This window comes from Phacochoerus africanus, chromosome 1 (genome assembly GCF_016906955.1).
Source record: "Phacochoerus africanus isolate WHEZ1 chromosome 1, ROS_Pafr_v1, whole genome shotgun sequence".
Taxonomy (NCBI): Eukaryota; Metazoa; Chordata; class Mammalia; order Artiodactyla; family Suidae; genus Phacochoerus; species Phacochoerus africanus.
In genome coordinates this window covers 201,356,524-201,382,902 of record NC_062544.1, presented here as the reverse complement: position 1 = coordinate 201,382,902, position 26,379 = coordinate 201,356,524, and the positions used below count along the sequence as shown (strand labels likewise).

The following is a 26,379-nucleotide window of genomic DNA, read 5'->3' as shown; positions in this document are numbered from 1 at the left end:
AGCTCACAGCAACACCGGATCCTTAACCCACTGATTGAGGCCAGGAATCTAACCCACATCCTCATGGATGCTGGTTGGGTTCATTAACCGCAGAGCCACAACGGGAACTCCCTTGGCTTCTTTATAAAGTCCAGATGTACATTTTACATAGAAAAAGGCAAGATCATCACCTAAGTCTTCTAGCTTCTGTAAGGTGAATTTTCATAAGAAGCACATGCTCTTCTTTTACCAGATTGCAGCAGGAGAGAAGATTCCTTTGAGCCAAGAAGAAATAACTCTGCAGGGCCATGCCTTTGAAGCCAGAATATACGCGGAAGATCCTAACAATAACTTCATGCCAGGGGCTGGACCCCTAGTGCATCTCTCTACCCCTCAAGCAGACCTTTCCACCAGGATTGAAACTGGAGTACAGCAAGGTAATGTGAAATAAAGCACAAAGTCTCGGTATTTAAAATATTTTAGTCATTTTTATTTTGGGGTGGGGGTCCTTTCCCTGTGTCTTGTGGAAAGTCTGTTTTTTTAAATAAGGGATTTAGCTGATTTCTCATTCATCTTTACTTTTCCTTCTGGAATTGCTCTTTTTTAAAATAAGATTAACTAGTATTTTTAAACAGTAACTACTCTTTTTTGAAATGTAGCAGCACTTAGTCAAACCTAAGCACCAAACACTTTGCTGGAAGGTTGATTTTATACTGTTTTATAGTTTTCCTTTTCTTGGTTCCAAATGTGATTTAAGGTGACTGATACATGCTATGCCCAAGGCACCCTTTCGAGGTACTGAAAGTCAAGCTGGAGAATTATAAAATAAACTTAGTGCAATCTAAACAGTAATAAATAAAAGGAGGAAAAGTAAAAAAAAAATTAATAGTTCAAGAGTTATCACAGTTTGTTTATAATTAATAACAATGGTCATAACAATTACTAAGCACTTACTATGTACAGGCCCTATTCGAGGTGATTTTTCTACCTGGGCTCCTTTAACTACCCTATAAGTAGGTGTTTTTATCACCCCCATTTTCCACATGAGCAAACCAGGGCACGGAAAAGTGACTTGTTCAAGGTCACTTGGAGCCAAGCTTCAGGCCCATACATTCTGGCTCCAGGGTTTATTCCCTGAGTCACCTCTGTTTACTGCCACCTTAACTTTAGTTGCCAGAGAAGTTATTCAGATGGTGAGTGATTAAAATAAAGCAATTCTCGGGAATAGCAGGTTATGTTAGGCCAGTGTAATCAGGGCACATTTCTAAGAGGAAGTCTGGAGTGGATTTGAGTAGGCAGATTTTTTTTTTTCTTTTTATGGCTGTACCTGTGGCATATGGAAGTTCCCTGTTCAGGGATTGAATTGGAGCTATAGCCACTGGCCTATGCCACAGCCACAGCAACACTGGATCCAAATCAGGTCTTCGAGCTACACTGCAGCTTGTGGCAACACCAGTTTCTTTACCTGCTGAGCAAGACCAGGGTTCAAACCTGCGTCCTCACGGACACTATGTTGGGTTCTCAACCTGCTGAACCACAATGGGAACTCCTGAGTAGGCAGATTTAACAGCATACAGAAAAGTGGGAGTTCCCGTCATGGTACGGTGTTTAACGAATCCTACTAGGAACCATGATCCCTGGCCTTGCTCAGTGGGTTAAGGATCCAGCGTTGCCGTGAGCTGTGGTGTAAGTCACAGATGCAGCTCAGAGCCCAAGTTGCTGTGGCTGTGGTGTAGGCTGGTGGCTACAGCTCCGATTGGACCCCTAGCCTGGGAACCTCCATATGCCACAGGTGTGGCCCTAGAAAAGACAAAAAGACAAAAAAAAGAAAAGAGAAGAAAAGCGGCTTTACTAAAGGTGTGTTGCAAGAACTGTAAGAAAATATGTGGCTGGAGAAATGGTGAGCAGTTGGAGATGTGGCTGCATATACAGAGTGGGTGCAAAAATCATATAGGGTGTTAAAAGCCAAAATGAGGAATTAGGACTTCTTACTGATAGAGTGGCAGCATTTTGAGAGCTCTGGCTAACCCACAGCAAGATTTGTTAATCAGTAATTTTGTTTGTTTGTTTGTTTTTTAGGGCCGCATCTGCGGCACATGGAGGTTCCCAGGCTAGGGGCCTAATCGGGGCTACAGCTGCCAGCCTACGCCAGAGCCACAGCAACATGGGATCCGAACCACATCTGCAACCTATACCACAGCTCATGGCAACGCTGGACCCACTGAGCAAGGCCAGGGATTGAACGTGCAACCTCATGGTTCCTAGTCGGATTCGTTTCTGCTGCGCCGCGACGGGAACTCCAGTAAAAATTTTCTTTAACATATCAGCAGAATACTGTAGAGATTAAAAAAAAAAAAGAATCTGTGAGGCAAGCAAAGCTTACAGCCTAATATGTTAAAGGTGCTCAAAGGGTAGCAGAGGTAAAATTGTGAAACTGGCTCCCAGATTCACATCCTGGCACTGGGGAGGACAATCTAGTCCAGGAAGCTTCTTCTAACCCTTTTCTTTGTTTTGTTGTGGGGTTTTTTTGGGGGGCAGGGAGGGGGGTTGGAGGTAGCGGCTGTGCTCACGGCATACAGAGATTCTTGGGCCAGGGATAAAACCTGAAGCACAGCAGTGACAGCGCCAGATGGATCCCCAAACCCACCGAACCACCAGGAAATTCTCCCAACCCTCCTCTTTTGTGTTCCCTGACCCCTGTGTGTATTCCTTGGTCATTACCCTTGTATATTATCTTTCGGTGATCTTTTTACTCCTTGTCTAGTTTCTCCACTAGACTGTAAGAGTATTAAGGGAGTGATTGTGTCTTCCATGCTATATTTGCAGCCCCTTGTTCAAGCCTAGGCCTAGAAGGGGTTCAGTATATGTTGATGGGTAGGGCTAGGGGTAAATGGATGACTAGACAAAGAAGTGTAATCTAACTCCTTGATTGTATAGGTTAATCAACTTGGGTTCAGAGAGGTCAGGTGACCTGGAAGAATCACAGAGGTCCTAGAACAGCATTCTTTTTTTTTTTTTTTTTTTTTTTTTTTCTTTTTAGGGCTGCTTCCATGGCATATGGAGGTTCCCAGGCTAGGGGTCGAATCAGAGCTACAGCTGCTGACCTACACCACAGCCACAGCAACAGGAGATCCGAGCCACATCTTTGACCTACACCACAGCTCACGGCAATGCCGGATCCTTAACCCATTGAACAAGGCCAGGGATTGAACCTTCGGCCTCATGGATACTAGTCAGATTTGTTTACACTGAGCCATGACAGGAATTCCTAGACCATCATTCTTTATAACACACCCATGTCCTTTTGACTTGAACCATTTCTAATTAGTGAGATGTGCATAATTCAGACTCTTGTTCTCTGAGACTGCGTCATAGTACAGATAGCCGCTGTTAATCAGCTCTGCCAGGTATGGCATCTGGCACTTGACTGTCAGTCCTTCCAGTCAGCCTACAGGAGAGGAAAATCATTATCCTCATTTTTCTAATGAGAAAACTGAGGAGTTAGAGGAAGGAATGCCAGGGCCAAAGGTGATTGTGATATGAGAGGTGGAGGGAGTTTGCACTAACTTCCAAAATGAGAAGGGGAAAGAACATTCAGAAGGTTGGATGGGGAAAACCAGCCTGTGTGTCACTGAATGACTCTTTTAGGGCCCGGTGCTCTTGGGTGGCCATACTCTCTTTCAACTTCTGCTAAGTTTTTAAATTCCGGTGAGCCTCGGTTCCTCATGAATAAAATGGTGAGAACAATATCTCTCATGTAGGAGTGTGTGGGGATTAAGTATGAAATGTACCTAAAGCCTGTGGAGAATGTCTGCTTATCATATTTTCTCTCTTTAAGTTTTAACTTTGATTACTTTGGGCTCTTGATTTCAGGAGATGAAGTTTCAGTGCATTACGACCCCATGATTGCCAAGCTGGTTGTGTGGGCTGCAGATCGCCAGGCAGCCCTGACCAAACTGAGGTACAGCCTTCGACATTACAATGTGAGTGACCTGGAGCTGTTCGTGACCTTGATGTTCTGTCTCTATAGCCAACCGTGTCTGTCATGATTGGTGGACCTCTTTCCTTGTCAGCTTATTCCAATTCCCCATATGTCACAAACAAAATAATGTCATGTGGGAGAATTTCCCATGGGTCAGAATAGTTGGAGGACCTCTTGATTTCAGCTAGAACAGAAAAATTGCAGGACTAAAACTTTACTTTGGTGTTAACTTCAGTGGAATCTGACATGAAATTTCTGTTCATCCTGTACATAAGGCCAGCTACACGGGTGTGGCCTATAGTCTGGTGTTATTTTCTCCAAAGGAAAATAATTATGTTCAGTTTTATCCATTTGATGAAATTCCTTGCTTTTCTGTAGCACATTAATTTCCTTGGTACAGAAAGTCCCATACCACACTGAATGAGCCTCATAGAAGGATATCTTATGAAGCCATGATATTCAGATTATTATACATGGTGAATTTGATTAAACCTCTGGTTTCTATGGCTTCACCTACAATGGCCTCCTTGCCATGCCTTAGACACACCCAATAAGGAGGTGTGTGTTCCTGTTGTCTCTTCCAGAATATTCCCCACACGATTCTTTCCTCCCTGTGTTCCTCAGAGTCCTTCCCAGCCTGCCCCACAAGACCCTCTGGCCCTTCAGCTGGCCTTGTTTCTCTTCTATCTCCTGACATTGCATTAGATATTTTTTTAATAGATAACGTTTGTTATCTGTCCTTAGAATGTAAACTCCGAGGGCAAGGACATGGTCTGTTTTGTTTCTCACTGTGTCCCCAAACTCAAATCAGGACCTGGAACCTAAAATGCATTCAGGGAGTTCCTGTCATGGCTAAGTGGCTAACGAACCCGACTAGCATTCATGAGGATGCGGGTTCAGTCCTTGGCCTCGCTCAGTGGGTTGAGGATCCAGTGTTGGCATGGGCTGTGGTGTAGGTGGCAGACATGGCTTGGATCCTGCATTGCTGTGGCTGTGGTATAGGCCGGCGGCAACAGCTCTGATTAGACCCCTAGCCTGGGGGCCTCCGTAAGCCACAGGTGTGGCCCTAAAAGACAAAAAGACAAAAAATAAAATTAAATTAAATTTTAAAAAATAAAAGGGATTCAGTAAATGCTTAGCAAATAAGTGAATGGATGGATGAATGAGTGAATGAATGAATGAATGTCCCCAAGCCTCGGATAGCTGGTTTTGCCCCAGATCCCATTTATTGGGTGGATTTTGGTTCATTTTATACTTTTTATATCAATGTGTAAAATTTGGGTTTTAGTGTTGGGAGGAAGCTCTTTTCAGGTCATATAATTCTATCGTCTTCCCAGTGTAGCAGTCCTACTCTCTGTTTGCTGTCTTCCTGTTTTGTGGGCATTTTCTGAGCCGAAAGTCTTCAATATCTTGCAAGTAAATCTCATTTAAGTTTTGTAATGATTGCTTGCTTTCCTATCCTGAACCAATTAAATGTCCTCACACTACCTACCCGGTACCACTTCCTTGGTCCACTTTGTCATAATAAATCAACATAATATTAAGTGCAGGTGTATAGTGATGGTGAAGTGGGTTTTTTTTGTTTTTTGTTTGTTTGTTTGTTTGATTGGTTTGGTTTGGTTTGGTCTTCTGAGTTATTTATAGTAGAAAATACTTAGGAGAAAGAGCAAACGCTATAGGAACAGTTTTCTGAATGTGTTGTTTTCTCCGCTCACCGGGGACATGGCTTTTTGGCCCTAGATTGTTGGACTGCACACCAACATCAACTTCCTCCTCAGCCTGACTGGTCACCCGGAGTTTGAAGCTGGGAATGTGCACACTGATTTCATCCCTCAGCATCACAAAGAACTGTTGCCCAGTCAGAAGGACACAGCCAAAGAGTTTTTATGCCAGGCAGCTCTGGGGCTCATCCTCAAGGAGAAGCCTATGTCTGAGGCTTTCAGAATTCAGACACAAGGTACGGAATGCTTTTCTCTTTCCTCTGCTTTTCAAGAGTGTATAAATAATCAGGGAGTTCCCATGGCGGCGCAGTGGAAATGAATCCGACTAGGAACCATGAGGTTTCAGGTTTGATCCCTGGCCTCGCTCAGTGGGTTAAAATATGGCGTTGCCTTGAGCTGTGGTGTAGGTCACAGATGCAGCTCAGATCCCAAGTTGCTGTGGCTGGGGTGTAGGCTGGCAGTTGGAGCTCTGATTAGACCCCTAGCCTGGGAACCTCCATATGCCGGTAAGTGCGGCCCTAAAAAATTAAAAAAAAAAAAAAAGTATGTAAATAATCATTGAACATGTTTTTCTTTCTTTATGCCACTCCTGCCTCCCTTTCCTATGATTGACATCATCCTCTGCTGAAGTGTTATTTAGTGTGCACGGATGCACTCATAAACACTCTTTATTTAACCCATTAAATATAACTTAACAATCACCCAACAAAGTAGAGATGGACTTCTTTTCAAGCAAACACTAGTTCTCCCCACAGCTCATGCTGATATCCTTCCAACTTTCTTTTTTCTCTTTTTTTAGGGCCATACCTGTGGCACATGGAAGTTCTCAGGCTAGGAGTCTAATCAGCTGCAGCTGCCAGCCCACACCACAGCCATGGCAATGCCATATCCGAGCCACATCTGTGACCTGTATCACAGCTTGTTGCAACACTGGATCCTCAACCCACTGAGCAAGGCCATTAATCAAACCTGCATCCTCAGAGACAACATCCTCAGAATTCAGACACAAGGTACGGAATGCTTTTCTCTTTCCTCTGCTTTTCAAGAGTGTATAAATAATCAGGGAGTTCCCATGCCTGCTGAGTCACAATAGGAACTCTTTTTTTTTCTTTTTTTTAATTTACATTTTATTTCCTCCCAGCTTCTTTTATTTGCCACTCCTAGTGGTTTACTATGTTGTATCCTCTGCACCTACAGCAACTTCCTTGGTCCAGGAGGCTACAGACAGAGCAACTGGGAACTCTGAGGGGATTCCCTTGGGTTACCGTAATTTATTGTTACTTCCTCCTCTCCTTTCCATTCTGTGATCAAATTTCTAGCTGGAGACCTAGGCCCTTCATCATATCATGGAGTCTGAGCACAGGGAGGACAATGGCAGAGATTCATTTTGGCTCTACACACGTGCATCCTTGTTTGGCATCCCCACTGAGTGGTTGTCCAGCCTCTTCCTAACACCTCAGGAAGGTGGAAATTATTAATGAAAATTCATCAGCTAATTACAGTTTTCATTCAGTTCTCCATTAAGAAGTTCTTCCCTCTAGGAGTTCCTCTATGGCTCAGAAGGTTAAAAACCTGTGGTTCGGGTTGCTGGTGTGGCACCGGTTCAGTCCCTGGCCTGGGAACTTCCACTTGCCATGGGCGTAGCCAAAGAGAAAAAACAAAGCAAACAAAACAAACAAAAAAATTCTTCCCTCTAAATTGAGCAAAATCTGAGCTCTCCCGAACTTACTCTATAGTATTTACTCAGGTTAATTCCTGAACTTTGGAGCAAACAGGAAAAAAAAAAAATTGAATCAATTTATCCCTTCATTATTTTTTGGATTATTATATTATTATAGGATCCTGTTATTGGGATTTTATTTAATTTCTAGGTTCATTCAAGAAAGTTACATTGGGAGTTCCCGTTGTGGCTCAGTGATTAACAAACCCAACTAGGATCCATGAGGATGCAGGTTTGGTCCCTGGCCTCACTCAGTGGGTTAAGGATCTGGTGTTGCTGTGAGCTGTGGTGTAGGTTGCAGATGTGGCTTGGATCTGGCATGGCTGTGGCTGTGGCATAGGCTGGCGGCTACAGCTCCAATTCGACCCCTAGCCTGGGAACCTCAATATGCTGCAGGTAAGATCTTTAAAAAAAAAAAGAAAGAAAGAAAGTTATATCGAAAGCTTAAAATATATAACTACCTCTTTAGATTTGTGCTCCGTCCTCCTTTTGTTCTGTTACGTTAAATAAATGCATTTAACGGTACCCCTTATAATATTCCTAAACCTGGACCTGGCATTTTTTGAATAGAGAATCCTCATACTCCCACCTTCCTTTTAAAAATTTATAACCAGCACCAAGAGTTTCAGAAGAAAGTATTTCAATTTAGCTATGCTGTAGCTCATGGGTATTGTCTAACCACGAGTGAACACACAAAAAAATGTCTATGGGGTGGACCAGTAGCAGGGAAGACTAAAAGAGGCCGAGTGAAAGGAAAATGGTGGGTGGGAGGGATTTGGGTGACCTGGAATGCATTCGCCCCGTCAGAGAGGATGATCCCATGGGAGTTCTCTTGTGGTGCAGCAGGTTAAGGAGCCAGCATTGTCACTGCAGCGGCTTGGGTTGTTGCTGTGGTACGGGTTTGAACCCTGGACTGGGAACTTCCACATGCCACACGTGTGGTCAAAAAAGGAGGTGGGGTGGGGGGTGAGCCCTGCACAGCTTATACTACCAGAGAATGAGAGTTAAGACTGTAAATATCCTGATTTTCCAAGAAAAACTGAGATTTTTCATAGGAAATTTCTTGAAACATAAGTGAAAATATCTAATTTAAATGTAAAGCAATGACTAAAATAAATATATTTGAACTGCCAGAATAGGACCTCTGTTGTATGTCTGTTTTTGTTAGTAGGCTTGATGTTCATAAATTTGTTATTGAATTTTAAATTTTTTCTAGATCGATATTCTCCTTTTGCATCCAGCAGTGGAAGAAGACTGAATATCTTTTACACCAGAAAAATGACCCTTAAGGATGGTAAAAAAGGTAAATAATGGTTTTTATTAAAAGAGAAATGTGCTTCATAGAATATATCAGATTTACCTGAAAAAAAAAGATTCAGCCTGGCCATGATCAGTCAATTATAATTTTTAAGATTCCTAGCCTAAACATTGAAAAGAATTATTCCAAAATAATAGAATTGATTGGCTTTGGGTGGTAGAGTTAATGATATTTGTTTTTCTTTACATTTTTCTATATTTTGTAAATATTTTAAAAACATGTCATAAAACATACATAGCAAAATGACAGAAATGAAATATGCCAAAATAGGATTTCCCTTTGTGGCTCAGCAGTTAATGAACCCGACTAGGATCCATGAGGATGTCGGTTTGATCCCTCGCGTCACTCAGCAGGTTAAGGATCCAGTGTTGCCATGAGCTGTGGTGTAGGTCGCTGACACGGCTCAGATCCCACATTGCTATGTCTGTGGTCCAGGCCAGCAGCTATAGCTCCAATTCAACCCCTAGCCTGGGAACTTCCATATGCCTCGGGTGCGGCCCTAAAAAGCCAAAACAAAAAAAGAAAGAAAGAAAAGAAATATGCCAAAGTATTAGTGGCATTGGATGGTAAAATTTGAAACTGTCTTCCCCCCACCTTCTTTGTACTTTCTTTGCTTTGCACTTCGGCGAGAATGTATTACTTTTAATGAAGAAAAACAATAACTAAAACTACTCCAGGCAGGGAAGATTATCCACTGCTCAGACAGGAGAGGGGTCACTGTTAAACCAAGGTGTTGTTGACAGGCAGTAATTTACTCAAGGCAGAGCCAAGATTGACACTCAGGCTTTCTGACCTTGACTCCTGTGCTATTTCCACCACTTCTCCAGTGGAAAGTGATTTTTGATTGCAAACTAATATAAGTAGGCTAGGAGTGGGGCTGATTTATTGTAACTGAAGTCAGGAGAGGCCAACACCTAATCCAGAAGGCAGTTTATTAGATTCTGGCTGGAAGAGTGTACTAGAGGGACCAGAACCCTGTGCTAGCAGGTGACTGTATCCCTTCTGTTGCAGCACAGTTTTCCTGGGAAGCTAGATGTGGGGCTGGATTACCTTGAATGTGTGGTGTTGGGAGCTGCCCATTATAAAAATGTGCCTCCTTGGTAGAACGGAATCCTCCTGCCAGCTGATCACAGCACCCTCTTCCCTGGACAGAGTAGAATTTTTCTTGTATCAACTCCATGTAGACACTTAATAAGTGTTACTCACTTATTAACAGATGCTTTGTTCATGGAAGACGTTTGGGTTATACACAGCTCTTTGAGTATTTTTTCCTTCTGCGCCCAGATGGTCATTGTCTTAAATGAGTTGTATATGGTGGAAAGGAAGTTTGCAAACATTCCTTATAAAGTAGCATTCTGCAAATAGTTAACCGATCCATTTTATGGTGTGCTTATTCATTTCATGCTAAAAAACAGCCTCCAAAATCTGGAGTATTTTACTCTAGACTCCTCTATGCTGAATACAAATATCAGCAGCAAAGTTTCAGTGGCCTCGTCAACCTAAATTAAACAGAAAAATCACATGTGTGATTATAACTCAGATGAGCCAGTTGTATTATTGGCATGAATATTCAGTCAGGCTCTGATCAGTGTTTAGAATTACACTGCAGCTCTTGGAATTTTTTTTTTAATTTTAAAATAAATAAATACATAAACAGAGATGAATGCTGTTCACTACATTCTTTTGGTAGTGTTTTTCAACAGTAATCCAGGTCTGAATGTAATAAATTTCAGAAATATCATGGTAAGTCTTTAAGAAATGCTAATCAGCAATGACCCTCGTTGAATAAGAGAGTGCTCCAGACAAGAAGTCTGAGGGCCTGGAATCATTTGTGAATCTCAAGTAGAAATAGCTCCTAATGATCTAAGTGAGAACAACTCAGTATTTTATTTTATTTATTTTATTTTATTTATTTTATTTTATTTATTTTATTTTATTTTTATTATTTTTGTCTTTTGTCTTTTTAGGGCTGCACCTGTGGCATATGGAGGTTCCCAGGCTAGGGGTCCAATCAGAGCTACAGCCACCTGTCTATGCCATAGCTACAGCAACACGGGATCTGAGCCACGTCTGCAACCTACACCAGAGCTCACAGCAACATCGAATCCTTAACCCACTGAGCAAAGCCAGGGATCAAACCCTCAACCTCATGGTTCCTAGTCAGATTCGTTTCTGCTGTGCCTCAACGGGAATTCCATTTTTGTTTTTGTTTTTGTCTGAGAACAACTCAGTATTTTAAATATTCAAGGTATGAAAAATAATCTTTTGTTACTATAGCCATGTTTCATAGAACCCTGCCTTAATAATAGTATCTAGAATTTATTGAGTGTTTGGTATACGGCAGACACGGTGTTAAGTGCTTTCCATGGATTATTTCATTTGCATTTTCAGAATAGGTCAATGAGGAGTTTCCACTGTGGTGCGGTAGATTAAGAATCCGACTGCAGCAGCTCAGGTTGCTTGCAGCGGCTTGGGTCCCCGGCCCAGGGCAGTGTGTTAAAGGACCCAGTGTTACCGCAGCTGTAACTCAGCTTCATTCCCTGGCCCACGAACTGCCATGTGCTACAGGTGTGGCCATACAAAATAAAATAAAAACATATAATGTCTAAAAGAATTCACAGGATCAAGTGTTTAATAGTAGTACATCTGGGCAATAGAGAGGACTTTCACTCTATTTTACGTACCTCAGTATTTGGCTTTTGTGACTCTTTTCATTTTTGAAAATTTTGAAAACAACTGACAGAGAGAAAAATCACTCATAAAGCTGGATGTGGGAAGAATCATGATGGTATTTTATATCCAGAAATCTAAATGTTCAAAGCAGAGAGAATTCATTCCCACCCAGACAGCCTCTTCCCAGGGCCAGTGAGTGAAGGGATATGAATGGTGGGAAGGGGCTCACTGCAACTGGGGGCCAGAGTGTGAGGGAGGAGCAGGAGCAAAGAGGCTCGGTGTGGGGAAGCTAGACTCCAGCTCATTTTCCCATTGGTCTAGGACACAGGGTGATGTAGAAGAATGGTGGGAAGTAAGGCTAGGAGTTTGGGGAAGCACTTTGAATGAGGTGGGGTCGTGCTAGGCAGCATCAGCTGGCAGGGTTTGGGGAAGGCCTCTTCCGTGAGCCGGGCAGAGGCCTGAATCCGGGTAGAGCAGTGAGAAAGGGAAGGAGGAAATAGAGAGGACTGGTCCTCAAAGGGAAGAATTTGACAGCTTTGTGGGGACTATTGGAGATGGAAAGTGAAGGAAAAGGCAAGAATGAAAGGTTATACACCTGGATGACCAGAATAATGGTGTCAGTCCTGGAGCTCACAGGTCAGGAGGTAAGGCAGGTGGAGGGAGGGGAGACCCACCATATTTATTTTAAGGTGCGGAAGGAGGATCCTGCTGGGAATGACTAACCATAGTTCTGGAGAAGGAAGGTCAAGGTTGGAAACAGATTTGAGCTGGCAGCATCAAAATACTGGTTGATGTGTCAAGAGTAGATGAAATGGCTTTTGTCTGCATTCTCCACGCTACAAAATTTCCATCTCCGAGGATAGTCTTTAACCTATTCTTTCTTCACAGAATGTGAATATATTATATTTGTATAGTCTGTTGAAAAAAAATTTTTTCTTTTTTTTTGTCATTTTAGGGCCACACCCGTGGCATATAGAGGTTCCCAGGCTAGGGGTCGAATTAGAACCATAGCTGCCGGCCTACACCACAGCCACAACAATGGGGGATCTGAGCGACATCTGCAGCCTACACCACAGTTCACATCGAGGCCAGGGATTGAAACTGCGTCCTCATGGATACTAGTCAGATTCATTTCCAATGAGCCACAATGAGAACTCCGTACACTGTTACAACTTATAAAGCACTTTCACATTTATTTAATCATTGTTACATTCTCATACCCAGATAATGGATCAGAAAATCAAGACTCAGAGATTTTATTATATGTATTTTTTTTTATTATTATTTTTTACAGCCACACCTGTGGCATATGGAGGTTCACAGGCTAGGGTCGAGTCAGAGCTGCAGCTGGAGTCCGCGCCACAGCCACAGCCACAGCCACAGCAATGAAGGATCCAAGCTGTGTTTGTGACATACATCACAGCTCATTGCAGTGCCAGATTCTTAACCCACTAAGTGAGACTCGGGATCAAACATGCATCCTCATGCATACTACTCAGGCTCTTAACCTGCTGAGCCACAATGAGGGGACTCCAAGACTCAGATTTTAAATGACTTAGCCAAAATCACAAACGGCATATTTGGGTCTTAAGCAGAACTTCTCTTTCTTGTTGAGGGGAAAGTATCTGAAATGATCCATAATCTTAAAAGACCTGAAACTCCAATTTTAAAAAAGAAAAGTTTAAAATTCACTTTTATTGGAGTTCCCATCGTGGCGCAGCAGAAACAAATCCACTAATATCCATGAGGAAGCAGGTTCGATCACTGGCCTCGCTCCTTGGGTCAGGGACCCGGCGTAAACCAGAAGCTGTAGCTCCAATTTACCCACTAGCCTGGGAACTTCCACATGCCATAGGTGTGGCCCTGCAAAAAAAAAAAAAAAAAATCACCTTTATTGAAACCTGCTTGACTTTTAAAAAATCTTTATTGCTAGGGAGTTAAAAGATGTTGATATCCCTAACAACTACTTATCCTTAGGTCTAAAGTGAGGTTTTCTAAATCTCAGTTCCTGAATAAATTAATATCTTCTAATTTTTTTTTCAATTTCCCTCCCTTTCTCCGTAAAGATATAACCATAGCTGTAACATATAACCGTGATGGGTCATACAGCATGCAGGTAAGCCTTCTTGGTTTTGTTCTGCAGCTCAGAACTAAATCTGATCTCTGTCATATTGAGTAAAGTATTTTTCCACTCTCTACTTTCTCTTAAGACATTGATTATTATGACTGTAGCTAGGAAAATGTCATGAGCTTTTATTTCCAACCAATTTGGAGAAATTGTCCCCTAAGTAGTTTCTGATCATGTATTCAGTTTGGCTGTTGTTTCCTTAAGAATAAAAACTTGGTAAAATAATAACAATAATAATAGTAATATCTTTGAATCAGACACTTCACAAGCCCCTAAAGTGTGTGTGAAGGTATTTAAAGCAGCAGATCTTAAGCTTTTTGTCTCAAGACCTCTGTAACACTCTTTTAAATATTCATTATTTTATATATATACACCATTTTAACCTTTTTTAAGTGTATGGTTTAGTAGCATTAAATACATTCACATTGTTGTACAACTACTACCACCATCCATCTGCAGAACTTTTCTCCTCTTGTGGAACTGAAACTCTGTCCCATTAAACAGTATGAATCCACCCCCCTTCCCCGGCCCCTGACCATCACCATTCTACTTACTGTCTATGAAGTTAACTATTCTAGGTACCTCTTGTGAGCAGAATCATTCAGGATTATTCCTTTTATAATTGAATAATTTCACTTAGTATAATGTCTTTGAGGTCCTTCCACTGTTGTAGCATATGTCCAAATTTTCTTCTTTTTTAAGGCTGAATATTCCATTTATATATACACCATACTTTATTTATTCATCTGTCAATGGATACTTGGGTCGTTCTACCTTTTGCCTATTGAGAATAATGCTTCTGTGAACATCAGTATATAAACATCTCTTCAAGACTCTGATTGCAATTTTTTTAGGCAGGTACCCAAAGAAGTAGAATTGCTGAATCGTATGGTAATTCTGTTTTTAATTTTAAAAGGAACTACCATACTCTTTCCATAGTTTCTATACCATTTTAAATTCCCATCAATAGTGCACAAGGGAGTCAGTTTCTCTACATCCTTCCTTGCCAACGTGTATGTTCTGATGGGTTGTGGGGGTTTTGTTTGTTTTCTTTTAAAAACAAACAAACAAACAAACAAACATTCTAAGGTATGTGAAATATCTCACTGTGGTTTTGATTTGTTTTTCCATAATGACTTAATGGTGGTAAGCATCTTTTTATATGCTAATTGCCTATTCGTTCATGTTCTTGGGGAAATATTCAATTTATTTGCCCTTTTTTAAAATGGAATTGGGTTTTTTGTTGTTCATTTGCAGGATAAACTGAGAAAAAATTATCACAAGCTCATATTCCATTAGCCATCAGAGCTAAAACATTAGCACATGCCCTGCAGTCTCTAGAAAATCCCACCAGGAGTTTCCATTGTGGCTCAGCGGAAATGAATCCAACTAGTATCCATGAGGATGCAGGTTCTATTCCTGGCCTCGCTCAATGGGTAGGGGATCTGGCATTGCTGTGAGCTGTGGTGTAGGTTGCAGATGTGCCTCGGATCCCACTTTGCTGTGGCTGTGGTGTAGGCCAGCAGCTGTAGCTCCAGTTCAACCTCTAGCCTGGGATCCTCCATGTACCTTGAGGTGTAGCCCTGAAAAGCGGAAAAAAAAAAAGAAGAAGAAGAAGAAAGAAAGAAAATCCCACCATATACTTGTGAGAGAATGAGGTCTTTAAAAAAGACAAAATATATTATATTATTTTGAAATCATTTGGTTTTGTGGAACTCCTAAAGAGGTTTTGGGGACCTCAAGGGATCCACAGGTAACACTTTTGAGAATCTTTAGTCAGAATTTTTATGGTAGACTTCATTTTTTGTTTAATAATTTAAAATTTTATTTTAGATAATTAGAGGTTCATATGCAGTTGGAGAAATAGTAAGAGATTCCATTTATTTTTTTACCCATTTTCCAAAATGGTAACATCTTGCAAAACTAGTATAATACCACATTCGGGAAACTGACAGTGACACATTCCACCAAATCATTCATTCAGATTTCACATGCCTGAGAGTGTGTGTGTTTGTTCTATAGAACTCCATCGCATGCTCTTGTCCCATATCCACCAGCCCAGTCGCAGGGAAGAAAAGTTCCATCACCACAAGCACCTTCTTGTTGCCCTTCTATAACCATCCTTCCTCCCCATCACATGACAACTTAAAACTCTTCTTCACCTCTAATTATTTTGTCATTTTAAGAACATTATATAAAAGGAATCCTACATTATGTAACCATATTGGACTGGATTTTCTCACTCAGCATAATTCTCTGATAATTATTCCAAGTAGCTGCATCTTTCACTTGTTCATTCCTTTTTAATCCTGATAGTATGCATGAACCACATTGAAAAAATTCATCCCTTGAAGGACATCTGCAGATAGACCTCAATTTTTAAAAATCCATTTTAGGAGTTCCCTGTGGCTCAGCAGGTTAAGGATCCAGTGTTGCCATCATTGTGGCTCTGGTTACAGCTCTGGCGAGGGTTCGATCCCTGGCCCAGGAACTTTGGCGTGCTTTGGGCACAGCAAAAAAAAAAAAAAAAAAAAAAAGTCTATTACACATGCAAAATGAAATGCTGAAAGTGTTAAAAAGCAATGCGAGGAGTTCCCATCGTGGCGCAGTGGTTAACGAATCTGACTAGGAACCGTGAGGTTGAGGGTTTGATCCCTGCCCTTGCTCAGTGGCTTGACGATCCGGCATTGCCATGAGCTGTGGTGTAGGTCGCAGATGCGGCTCGGATCCTGCGTTGCTGTGGCTCTGGCGTAGGCTGGCAGCTACAGCTCCGATTAGACCCCTAGCCTGGGAAACTCCATATGCCGCAGGAGCGGCCCAAGAAATGGCAAAAAGACAAAAAAAAAAAAGCAATGTGAGAACTCAACCAAAGACCTATAGTAAGTACAAATTCAGAGGCTAGAATAAATCATTTTTAGTATGTGCTAAGAAATTTCAAATCCTGCAAAAATGAGTTTGTCAGTAGGGTGCCTTAGATCCCTCAATACCTTGAGACACTTTGGTATCCTTAGGTCTTTCTCCAAGACCTAGAAGAATGATAGGAAATCTACCTACTTTCGTATGGGAGAGTTGCGATTCATATTCATACCTCTGGTTTAGGGACTCTTCTTATCCCTTGGTAAATGGTAAAGTAAATTGCAGGTTTGTTCTAACCTGCGCACGGAACTACATCTCACACATTTAGAATGTGCTTTTGTAAATCTTTAAACAAAACTGTTCCCAATCTAACCTTTATGTCCTGAGAATCCCACAAATATTCATGTGGCTATTTTAAATGGTTACAAAGCAGAGTAAAATGTCATATTTAACTTAGGATAGATGAGAACCAATGTATAAATACTGCAGTGTGACCTATTTCCCTTTAGCCTACATAATATATTTGAAAAGAATAGCCACAGGACTCTGACACTAACATGGGAATTGAAATGAAAAATAGAGAAAGATTTAAATGGATTTTCTGTATGTAAGGGGAAAAATTATTTTTTTGAGTGTGTATGTGAGGTTTTGTATCCTTTTGTCAGCTGCCTTGAAAGATTGTGAAATTTGTTCTTCCGTACTCTCTCTCAGAGTAAGAAAATTGTGGTCAATCTCCAGCTAATTTCTCTTCTCAAATTATAACTGAAACCCATAAATTGGATCTACATGTTGGTGAGATAAAAGAAATCCATCTAATTATGTGGTTCTGGCTTTTTTCATTATGGACTTTGGCACAGTACAATGACATTTGACTCTGGGTACTCAGAAATGAGTACTAACCTAATATACTCAACTCAATTTTAATAATTTTGCTTACTTTGATTTGTGTTTCTGTTTCACTCTTTTATTGCTATTCTTAAATGAACCTTTATCTGTAGCATCATGGTGCTGTAGCTATGTTACATAACTTTTTTTCTTTCTTTTAATTATCTTACTGATGTTTCCTTTTATTTAGAGTATTTTCTTTGTGAATCTTAGCAGGAGAACATTTTACCTATTAACTTTTGAAACTGTTAATATTAAAGAATTGATTTTGATTTTACTTCTGTAGTCTTGTTCATTTATTTTAAGGATCTTGTTTTTCTGGTTTTTTTTTTTTTTCAGATTGAAGATAAGACTTTCCATGTCCTTGGTGATCTTTACAGTAAGGGAGACTGTACCTACTTGAAGTCTTCTATTAATGGAGTTGCTAGTAAAACTAAGCTAATTATCCTGGAAAACACTATTTACCTATTTTCCATGGTAATGTCCCTTTATAATAACACTGTTGGAGTTTGGGAGAAAAGTGCTTGACCAGAGGCATTCCCCTGAGATATTAGAGAAAGAAACTGCTTCCTCACTCACTGGCCTTTTCTCTACCTCCTGTTCATGGTCACATTTCCATGTACTCCAGATCTCCATTCACACCTTTTGTTCTCACAGATTCTCACTGACAGACACATATCCATTTTCTTCCTTTGATTCTCAAACACACTTACCTCTTCTTGTCAGAGTGCATCTCCCTGCTCAGGGGCCAGTGTTCTCTCAGGGATTTGATTCCTAAACACTTCCCCCAAACACCATCCTCCATGGAATCCTGGGGACTTGGGAGGAGGTGACCATGAAGGAAGGGTCTGTGGGCCAGATAGTCCCTGCAGGGAAGGTGGGTGGGATTAGCGGTGGTCTTTTGCCAGTCAAAGGCTGGTTGAGGTGGGCTTGGCATGGATTTGGTTAGGAGCTTGTTAGGAGACCTTATGTTCTCCATGGACAAAGAAAGAGAATGGATTATCAGATGTGCTGTGGCCTCTTCAGAGTTTTCTCACATTTGAGAACCATCTTGCAGATCACAGTTCTTTGTGATGAGATGCCTTTAGTATTCCAGTGATTAAATTATGTGCATGGAGTCAAGGGCATCTTTTGCCATAGTCAGTATGCGCTAATGATATGATGGCAGAGGCAGTAGAGTGGTGAAGAGCCTGAGTTTTAGAGGGTGAAACTGCTGTGGTTCAGATCCTGGCCCTACCTGTATCTGTGTGACTTTGGGCAAGTTATTCTCTGGGCTTCAGTTCTCCCATCTATAAATAGGAATACATAACAGTACCCACTTCTTAAGGTTGTTATGACAATCAGTGACATAATACACATGTAATTAAGAAGTCCTGGCTTAGACTAAGCATTCGATAGTGAGGATGCTGTTTCCAAACAGTGGCTGTCTTTGGCAACAGTTAGATACATGAATTCTTTTAATCCCCTGTGAGGCATATGTGCCATTACTCCTTTATAATGAGAAACCAAGACTGAGAGGTGCTTAGTACTTCTCTCAAGGCACAAAGCTAGATTAGAACCCTGGTATTAAAGATGACTAATATAACAAAAAAAAAAAAAAAGGAATGCCTGTCGTGGCTCAGTGATTAATGAATCTGACTAGGAACCATGAGGTTGTGGGTTCAATCCCTGGCCTTGCTCAGTGGGTTAAGGATCCGGCATTGCCGTGAGCTGTGGTGTAGGTCGCAGACCCGGCTCGGATCCCACATTGCTGTGGCCCTGGCGTAGGCCAGCAGCTACAGCTCCGATTAGACCCCTAGCCTGGGAACCTTCATATACTGCGGAAACGGCCCAAGAAATGGCAAAAAGACAAAAAAATAAAAAATAAAAAAAAGATGACTAATATTTAGCAAATAGCTTGAAAACAATCATTGCCTCAGGTCTATTAGTAAAACTGCAGTGATAAGTTCTTAATTTCCTTTCTGATTTATAGTATAAAACTACCTATAAATATCATTTCTATTTATAGGATGGAAGTATTCAGATTGGCATTCCAGTCCCCAAATATTTGTCTTCAGTGAGCTCAGAAGGAACCCAAGGAAGTGCCATAGCTCCAATGACTGGAACCATTGAAAAGGTAATGACAAGAATGTGTGTAGAATGATATCTAGTAAGTCCTGATAAATAGCTTTGTTGAACTTTGTAGTACATATCCTTTTCCTCCCTCTCTAAATCTTGCTCATTGGAAAACATCCATTTCAAGAAAATAAGAGGATCAGGAGTTCCCATTGTGGCTCAGTGGGTTAAGAACCCAACTAGTATCCACGAGGTTACAGGTTTGATCCCCGGCCTCACTCAGTGGGTTAAGGATCCGGCATTGCCATGAGAAAGAAAAGAAAACAATAGGATCTATTATAAAGTTTATATTAAGAGTCTTCAGTGAAAATACCATTTACCTAACATTTGATAAATTGGGAATTTCCATCAGAGTATAGATAATCCAAGTTGTCTTTATATGACTAAATGGAACATTCGGCAGGCATTATCCAAAAATTTGAAAGGTATTGGTGAAGAATTGGTGAATGCCATGTGAGCTCAGAGTTAAGATCCATAACTGATATGACTTCCAATGGTAGTAGATCAGTGGTCTCCTTTTGTATACTTGAATACAGTAGAGTCCTTTCAAATGCAATTAAGCCATAAATGGTCAACTATAGGAGTTCCTGTTGTGGCTCAGCAGAAACGAAATCTGACTAGTATCCATGAGGACGGAGGTTTGATCCCTGTCCTCTCTCAGTGGCTTAAGGATCCAGCGTTGCCATGAGCTGTGGTGTAGGTCAGAGATGCAGTTCAGATCCCGAGTTGCTGTGGCTGTGGTGTAGGCCCACAGCTATAGCTCCATTTGGAGCCCTAGCCTGGGAACCTCCATATGCCGTGGGTGTGGCCCTAAAAAGACAAAAAGAAAAAGAAAAAAAAATCAATTGTATATTCTTCATACTAACAAATAAGAAGAGTAATTCCCACTGTGGCACAGTGGGTTAAGAATTCAACTTCAGGGGCTCAGGTCACTGTGGAGGCACGGGTTTGATCCCAACCTATCTCAGAGGGTCAAAGGATCCAGCACTGCCACAGCCGTGGCTCACATTCTGTCCCTGGCCTGGGAACTTCCATATGCTGTAGGTGCAGCCATAAAAAAAGAGAATAAGAATACAACTGTTTGAGTGGTGTGAGTGATCTCACCCACTGTCCCCTCTGAAAATGTTTGCCCCAGAAAGGAAGTGGACTAGGGGACTTGAATCTGCCTATAGTTCGTTCAGTCTCATTTCCCACAGACCTCTTGTAATGTGGGCATTACATGGGGTTTACAAGTTTTTCCCTGTAACTGGCCTAAACCTAGGCCATTGAATTCATTGGATGCTACTGTAGCATTACCCAGCACTGGATGATTTGTGGAGCTTCTCATTTTTCACAATATTGGCTCTATGTATTGACTTTAGAACCTAACTCTACTGTGTGATATTTCTAAAAACTACTTGATAATTATGTTAACCAAGAAGGAAGTGAAACCATCTGGGATAAATGAGTTCATTTATACCTGAAAGAAGGAAAACACATATTTTTCTGGGCTGCCAGTAAGTTTCTTTCACATTGAGATTTTCTGTACATTTATCACACAAGGCCCTAAAGACTTGAAACACTATCCCAAACAACTTAAAAAGCAGAAAACCAGGCAAGACCCTCCACACTGCCTACCAAGAAGACATTTACATGTAGTACAGGCATCCTGCAGAGAAATTGGAGGTTCAGTTACCACAGCAAAGCAAGTCACACAAATTTTTTTGTTTCCCAGTACATATAAAATTACATTTACAATATGTTATAGTCTATTAAGTGTGAAATAAAAATATGTCTAAAAAAACCAATGTACATATCTTAATTTAAAAATACTTTATTGCTGGAGTTCCCATTGTGGCGCAGTGGAAAAGAATTTGGCTAGTATCCATGAAGATGCCAGTTCGACCTCTGGCCTTGCTCAATCGTCTGGGGATCCGGTGTTGCCGTGAGCTGTGGTGTAGGTTACAGACACGGCTCAGATCTGGCGTTGCTATGGCTGTGGTGTAGGCCGGCAGCTATAGCTCTATTTCAGCCCCTAGCCTGGGAACTTCTGTATGCCACGGGTGCAGCCCTAAAAAACAAAAAACAAATAAACAAAAATTTATCGCTAAAAAAATGTTAACCATCTTCTAAGCTATCAGTGAGTCACAATCTTTTTTGTTGGCGGAGGGTTTGACATATTTCAAGAATTGCCAAAATGTGACACAAAGGCACAAAGTGAGAAATCCTGTTGGAAAAATGGCACCCGTAGACTTGCTCAATGCAGAGTTGCCACAAACCTTCAATTTATTTAAAAAAAAAAAAAAGTGTCTGCAAAGCACAATAAAGGGAAGAGGTATGGCTGTAGTCCTTCCCTGCTGATGGTATGTCTTGTCTATATAATACATAAAAAAAAACAAAAGGATCATGAAATACATAACGTGTATTCATCTGCTTCAGGGCTAGATGGGTTGGGGATGGGGGTGGGAGCTGAGAAGTGCCCCCTCACTGACAGCAGTCCCGGCAGTGCCACACTGGCCTATGGGTCTCTGGTTTGTGCCAGTATACTTGTCTTTGGCAGACAAGACAACCACATAGATGCATACTCCTGCATGCGTTTATATACCAACTCTGTGAACCACAAAGGACCTCTGTATTTTAACATATTAAACTGTCTGAGTTTCTAGGTGTTTGTCAAAGCTGGAGACAAAGTAAAAGCCGGAGATTCTCTAATGGTTATGATCGCCATGAAGATGGAGGTAAGTGAAATCACTGAGTGCACTTGCCAAGTAAACCATCAATTCCAATTGTTCCTTTGCCTTCTCTTGTAAGATCTTTTTTTTTTAAGGGCCAAACCAGTGGCACATGGAGGTTCCCAGGCTAGGGGTCAAATTGGAGCTACAGCTGCCGGCCTATACCACAGCCACAGCAATTCGGGATCTGAGCTGCATCTGCAACCTACACCATGGCTCACAGTAACGCCGGATCCTTAACCCACTGAGCAAGCCCAGGGATCAAATCTATATCCTCATGGATACTAGTCAGATTTGTTTCTGCTGAGCCATGATGGGAACTCCAAGTTAAGACTGTTTTAAATACTGAGAGCCATGGGCTGGTGAAGCCTTAACTGCAGGAAAGAAAACCAATTCTTCTCTGAAATAAATTTTAATTTTGTGAGTTATTCCTGTCATTTCTGACTCTGAAATTATCAATAACTTATTAAATTCAGGCAGTAACCCAATTAAATGGTTAACTATTGTTATTTTCTAAAGCCAAACCTAGGATGCCAAGCATCAGTATCAAAGTGAAAACCTCAATCCAACTAAATTAGCTGTTTAGGTTTTTAGATGGTTACAAATTGTAGGCTAGTAGTTCTCAGCCCTGATCATGAATTGCACATAGGGAGCTTTCTAAAAAATTCTTCCCCAGGAGTTCCCTGGTAGCTCAGTAGGTTAAGGATCCAGCTGTGGCTCTGGTTACTTTCTGTGATGTGGGTTCAGTCCTTAGACAGGGAACATCTGCATGCTCCAGATACAACAACAACAGCAACAACAACAAAAATACTTCCCCAGACCAGTTGAATTGGGATCTCGTGGAGGGGAGCCCAAGGATCAGTAGCTTTTAAAAGCTTCCTAGGCGAGATTCTACTGTGATACTGGAGCTGAGAATTACTAGCTAAACCAGAGCTTCCCTGTTATTGACCTTGAATGTGTCAACCCCCAAGCGCACCATAAAAATATTTTCTCTGTGTGCAGTGATACTCAAAAAGATGGAAAGCATCAACAGATGACAAAACATCAACAGCTGGCTTCGTTTTTCACTTTCTTGTTTCTTGATTGCGTATATGCCGAACCCTCGTTCATATCACAGCCATTGTTTGTCATGCCTTGTGTCTCTGCAGCACACTATAAAGGCTCCAAAGGATGGCACGATCAAGAAAGTGTTCTACAAAGAAGGCTCTCAGGCCAACAGACATGCTCCTGTAGTCGAGTTTCAGGAGGAAGGATCTGACAAAAAGGAAACCGAATAAACTCCATCAAATAAATAGTCAGTTAAGAAGCATCTTAAGTATAAAATCTCTACTCCAAAAAGAGAAAGTGCCTTCCTGCTTTTCTTGAGGTCTGATGACCAGCACTTTTACTAAATGATTATATATGATTGTGCTTAAAACCCTTTCATATTTTAGAATCATGTACTTGGGTCACGAATACAGTAAATTATCTCAAAATATTTCATATTAATAAAATTAAATTATACTTGTTTATTGGAGGCTAATATGGTTTGTCTTTGCCCCAGATTTTATACAATGTAGTGTTTTTAGGAAGGTGGGCAGCAACTTGATCAAAAGAAAATGAAAGAGAAAAGGTCCTTTTTTGTTTTAGAGAATTTTTTTTTTTTTTGGCTGCTCCCACAGCATGTGGAAGTTCCCTGGCCCAGGACTGAACCTGAGCCACAGCAATGACCCAAGCTGCTGCAGTGACAACACCAGATCCTTAACTTGCTGCACTGCAGGAGAACTCCTGAGAAAAGCTTCTTTAAGTAAATGAATTATTTTCTGTGATGGTCATGACAAAAATGGACAGCAACATATTTCAGAGATAGATACCTTAGTACTAAACTCAACCAAAGAGTTTTTTTGCCAAAGAAACATCTTAGTTTAAAGTTGTGGATGTTACTTGTTTACTGTTTTTGTCATTGGAAAGTTTCTTTCTAGACTGCATCTCCCTTTATTGTACTTTATAATCTTGTATACACACACATACACGTGCTTATGCTTTTGTGTATATATATTTTATACACACGTGTGTATATATATATGTATATATATATGTAATTTTTTTTAATGACCACACCCAAGGCATATGGAAGTTCCTGGGTTAGGGATTGAGGCTGAGCCACACCTGTGGTAATGCTGGATCTCATAACCCCACTGCACCACAGCAGGACTTCTTTTTTTTTTTTTTCCTTTTTAGGTCCACACCTTCAGCATATGGAAGCTCCCAGGGGCTAGGGGTTGAATTGGAACTGCAACTGACGACCTACACCAAAGCCACAGCAACTCGGGCTGCAAGCTACATCTAAGACCTACACTGTAGCTTGCAGCAAAACCTGATCCTTAACCCACCGACTAAGGCCAGGGATCAAACCTGCACCTTCACCAATACTATTTGGGTTCTTAACTGGCTGAGCCGCAATGGGAACAACTCCCTATGATATTTAAATTGTATGCTAGAACGTATTTTTTTCTAAAAGCACACAGCTCCCTGAACCTTCAGGTATCTGCTGACGTTTTAAAGATTTGTTGAATTGAGTTCTTGCTGCACACACGAGACTATGTGAGATGTTGTGGAGAATACAAAGAAATATTAAAATAAGGGCTCTGTACTTTAAGATGCCAGTGATTTTAGGAGTTCCTGCTCTGGTGCAACTGAATTGGCGGTGTCTCTGCAGCACCAGGACACAGGTTCAATCCCTGGCCTGGCACACTGGGTTAAAGGATCCCACTGTGTTGCCACAGCTTAGGTCACAACTGCAGCTTGAATCTGATCCCTGGCCCAGGAATTCCATATGCCATGGGGCAGCCCAAAAAAGAAGGAAAAAAAAAAGATGCCAGTGATTTTAATTGGGAAAATAAGACCTAATCATGTCAAAAGTTATATAGGAAAACAATCAGACCCCAAATTAAGCAATTTCCATTGTCAAAAGAGTGGTGAGAAAGTACTAAATTTGGATAATGCTGAGTTTTCAAGTAAATCTGAATATATGGCTTAGAACATCCATTTTTCCAACAAGGCAGCATGAAACTCAGTATCTTAAGCGGTGGATGGAGTGAAGACTGGTATCCTATGACTGGTGCAGAGCACAGGCATTTTAGGAACTGGGGTCTGAGAGTTTTGTGGGCCAATGTGCTCAGGGTACGTTTCATGAAGGAGAACCAAGGGGTAGTAGTGGGAGTCTGGGGGCTGTAGGCTAGAGTGGAAGAAGCAGGGCTACCCTGTTGAAAATAAGCAAGTTGTGTTCTATATCCAGGAGCAAATCTGCCCAGCTGGAGTGGGAGGTGTTTGGGAGGGGTGGCTAATAAGAGAAAAGATAGGAAATTTAGGTTGGGGCCAGCTTGTAACTAGCACGAAATGGCAGGAATGGATTTTATCTTGCAAGGAGTAGTTACACAGAATTATATATTTTTTAGCAGAGAAAGCAATGATTTGGGAAAAATTCCCCTGACTCTCAAAGCCTCTTTAAAAAACTTTGACATTATTTCACAAGGTTGAACATTTGTGTACCAATGACCTAACATCGCAGTTCTAGAAATGCACAAATGCACTTGTGCACTAAGAACTGTTCATAGCTACATTACCCATAATAGCAAAGCCCTGGAAACAATCCAAGTTGGTTGGCAGGAGAAGGAGTAAATAACTGTGGTATGGCACACAGTGGAATACTATGTAACAACAAAATAACCAAGTTCATCAACAGGGATGAATCTTGGATTCACAACACAGTGAAATAGCAGGTACCAGTTGATATACACAGTATCATACTATCTTTACGGATTCCTTGGATCAGCAAAATCAGTGATATTCAGGTATGTAATAAAACCATTTTTATTGAGGTGTGACCAGTTTGTAAGATTGTGTTAGTTTCAGGTGTACAGCAATGTGACATTTCACTTTTTTCCATTATAGGTTATTACAAGCTACTGAATATAGTTCCTGGTGCTATACCGTAATTCCTTATTGCTTATCTATTTTATGTATAGTAGTTTGTATCTGTTCATCTCATACTCCTAATTTATCCCTCCTCCCTTTCCCTTTTAATAAATATGTTCTTAAAAAGTAAAATAAAAATACTCAAAACGAAAGATAGCAGTTAGCTCCAGATATAGGCAAGGAACTGACATATGTGTTATGTACACACAGACACAAGCTACTGTTACTGTTCTAGTTGCAGGGCTAGATGCTTGGTTGGTTATATTTATTATACAGTTATGTTTCATAACTAACATAAAGTTAACATATAAGTCAAATGCTATTTTAAAAATTT

The 26,379-nt window shown here is 41.0% G+C and overlaps 1 protein-coding gene across 2 annotated transcripts in view; it reads left to right on the top strand.

Annotated features, from left to right (window-relative positions):
- Positions 1 to 23,607, top strand: part of MCCC1 (methylcrotonyl-CoA carboxylase subunit 1) — a 76,019-nt gene extending 52,412 nt beyond the window's left edge. Inside the window, exons 11-19 of one of the 2 annotated variants that reach the window (XM_047787333.1) lie at positions 233 to 416; positions 3,853 to 3,962; positions 5,702 to 5,918; positions 8,619 to 8,705; positions 13,460 to 13,509; positions 17,602 to 17,739; positions 19,271 to 19,378; positions 22,023 to 22,094; positions 23,237 to 23,607. In XM_047787333.1, the coding sequence (XP_047643289.1) occupies positions 233 to 416; positions 3,853 to 3,962; positions 5,702 to 5,918; positions 8,619 to 8,705; positions 13,460 to 13,509; positions 17,602 to 17,739; positions 19,271 to 19,378; positions 22,023 to 22,094; positions 23,237 to 23,365 (1,095 nt within the window). In that variant the 3' untranslated portion in view covers positions 23,366 to 23,607. The remainder of the gene's footprint in view (positions 1 to 232; positions 417 to 3,852; positions 3,963 to 5,701; positions 5,919 to 8,618; positions 8,706 to 13,459; positions 13,510 to 17,601; positions 17,740 to 19,270; positions 19,379 to 22,022; positions 22,095 to 23,236) is intronic. The other variant, XM_047787342.1, reaches the window with a different exon arrangement.
- Positions 23,608 to 26,379: the final 2,772 nt, after the last annotated feature.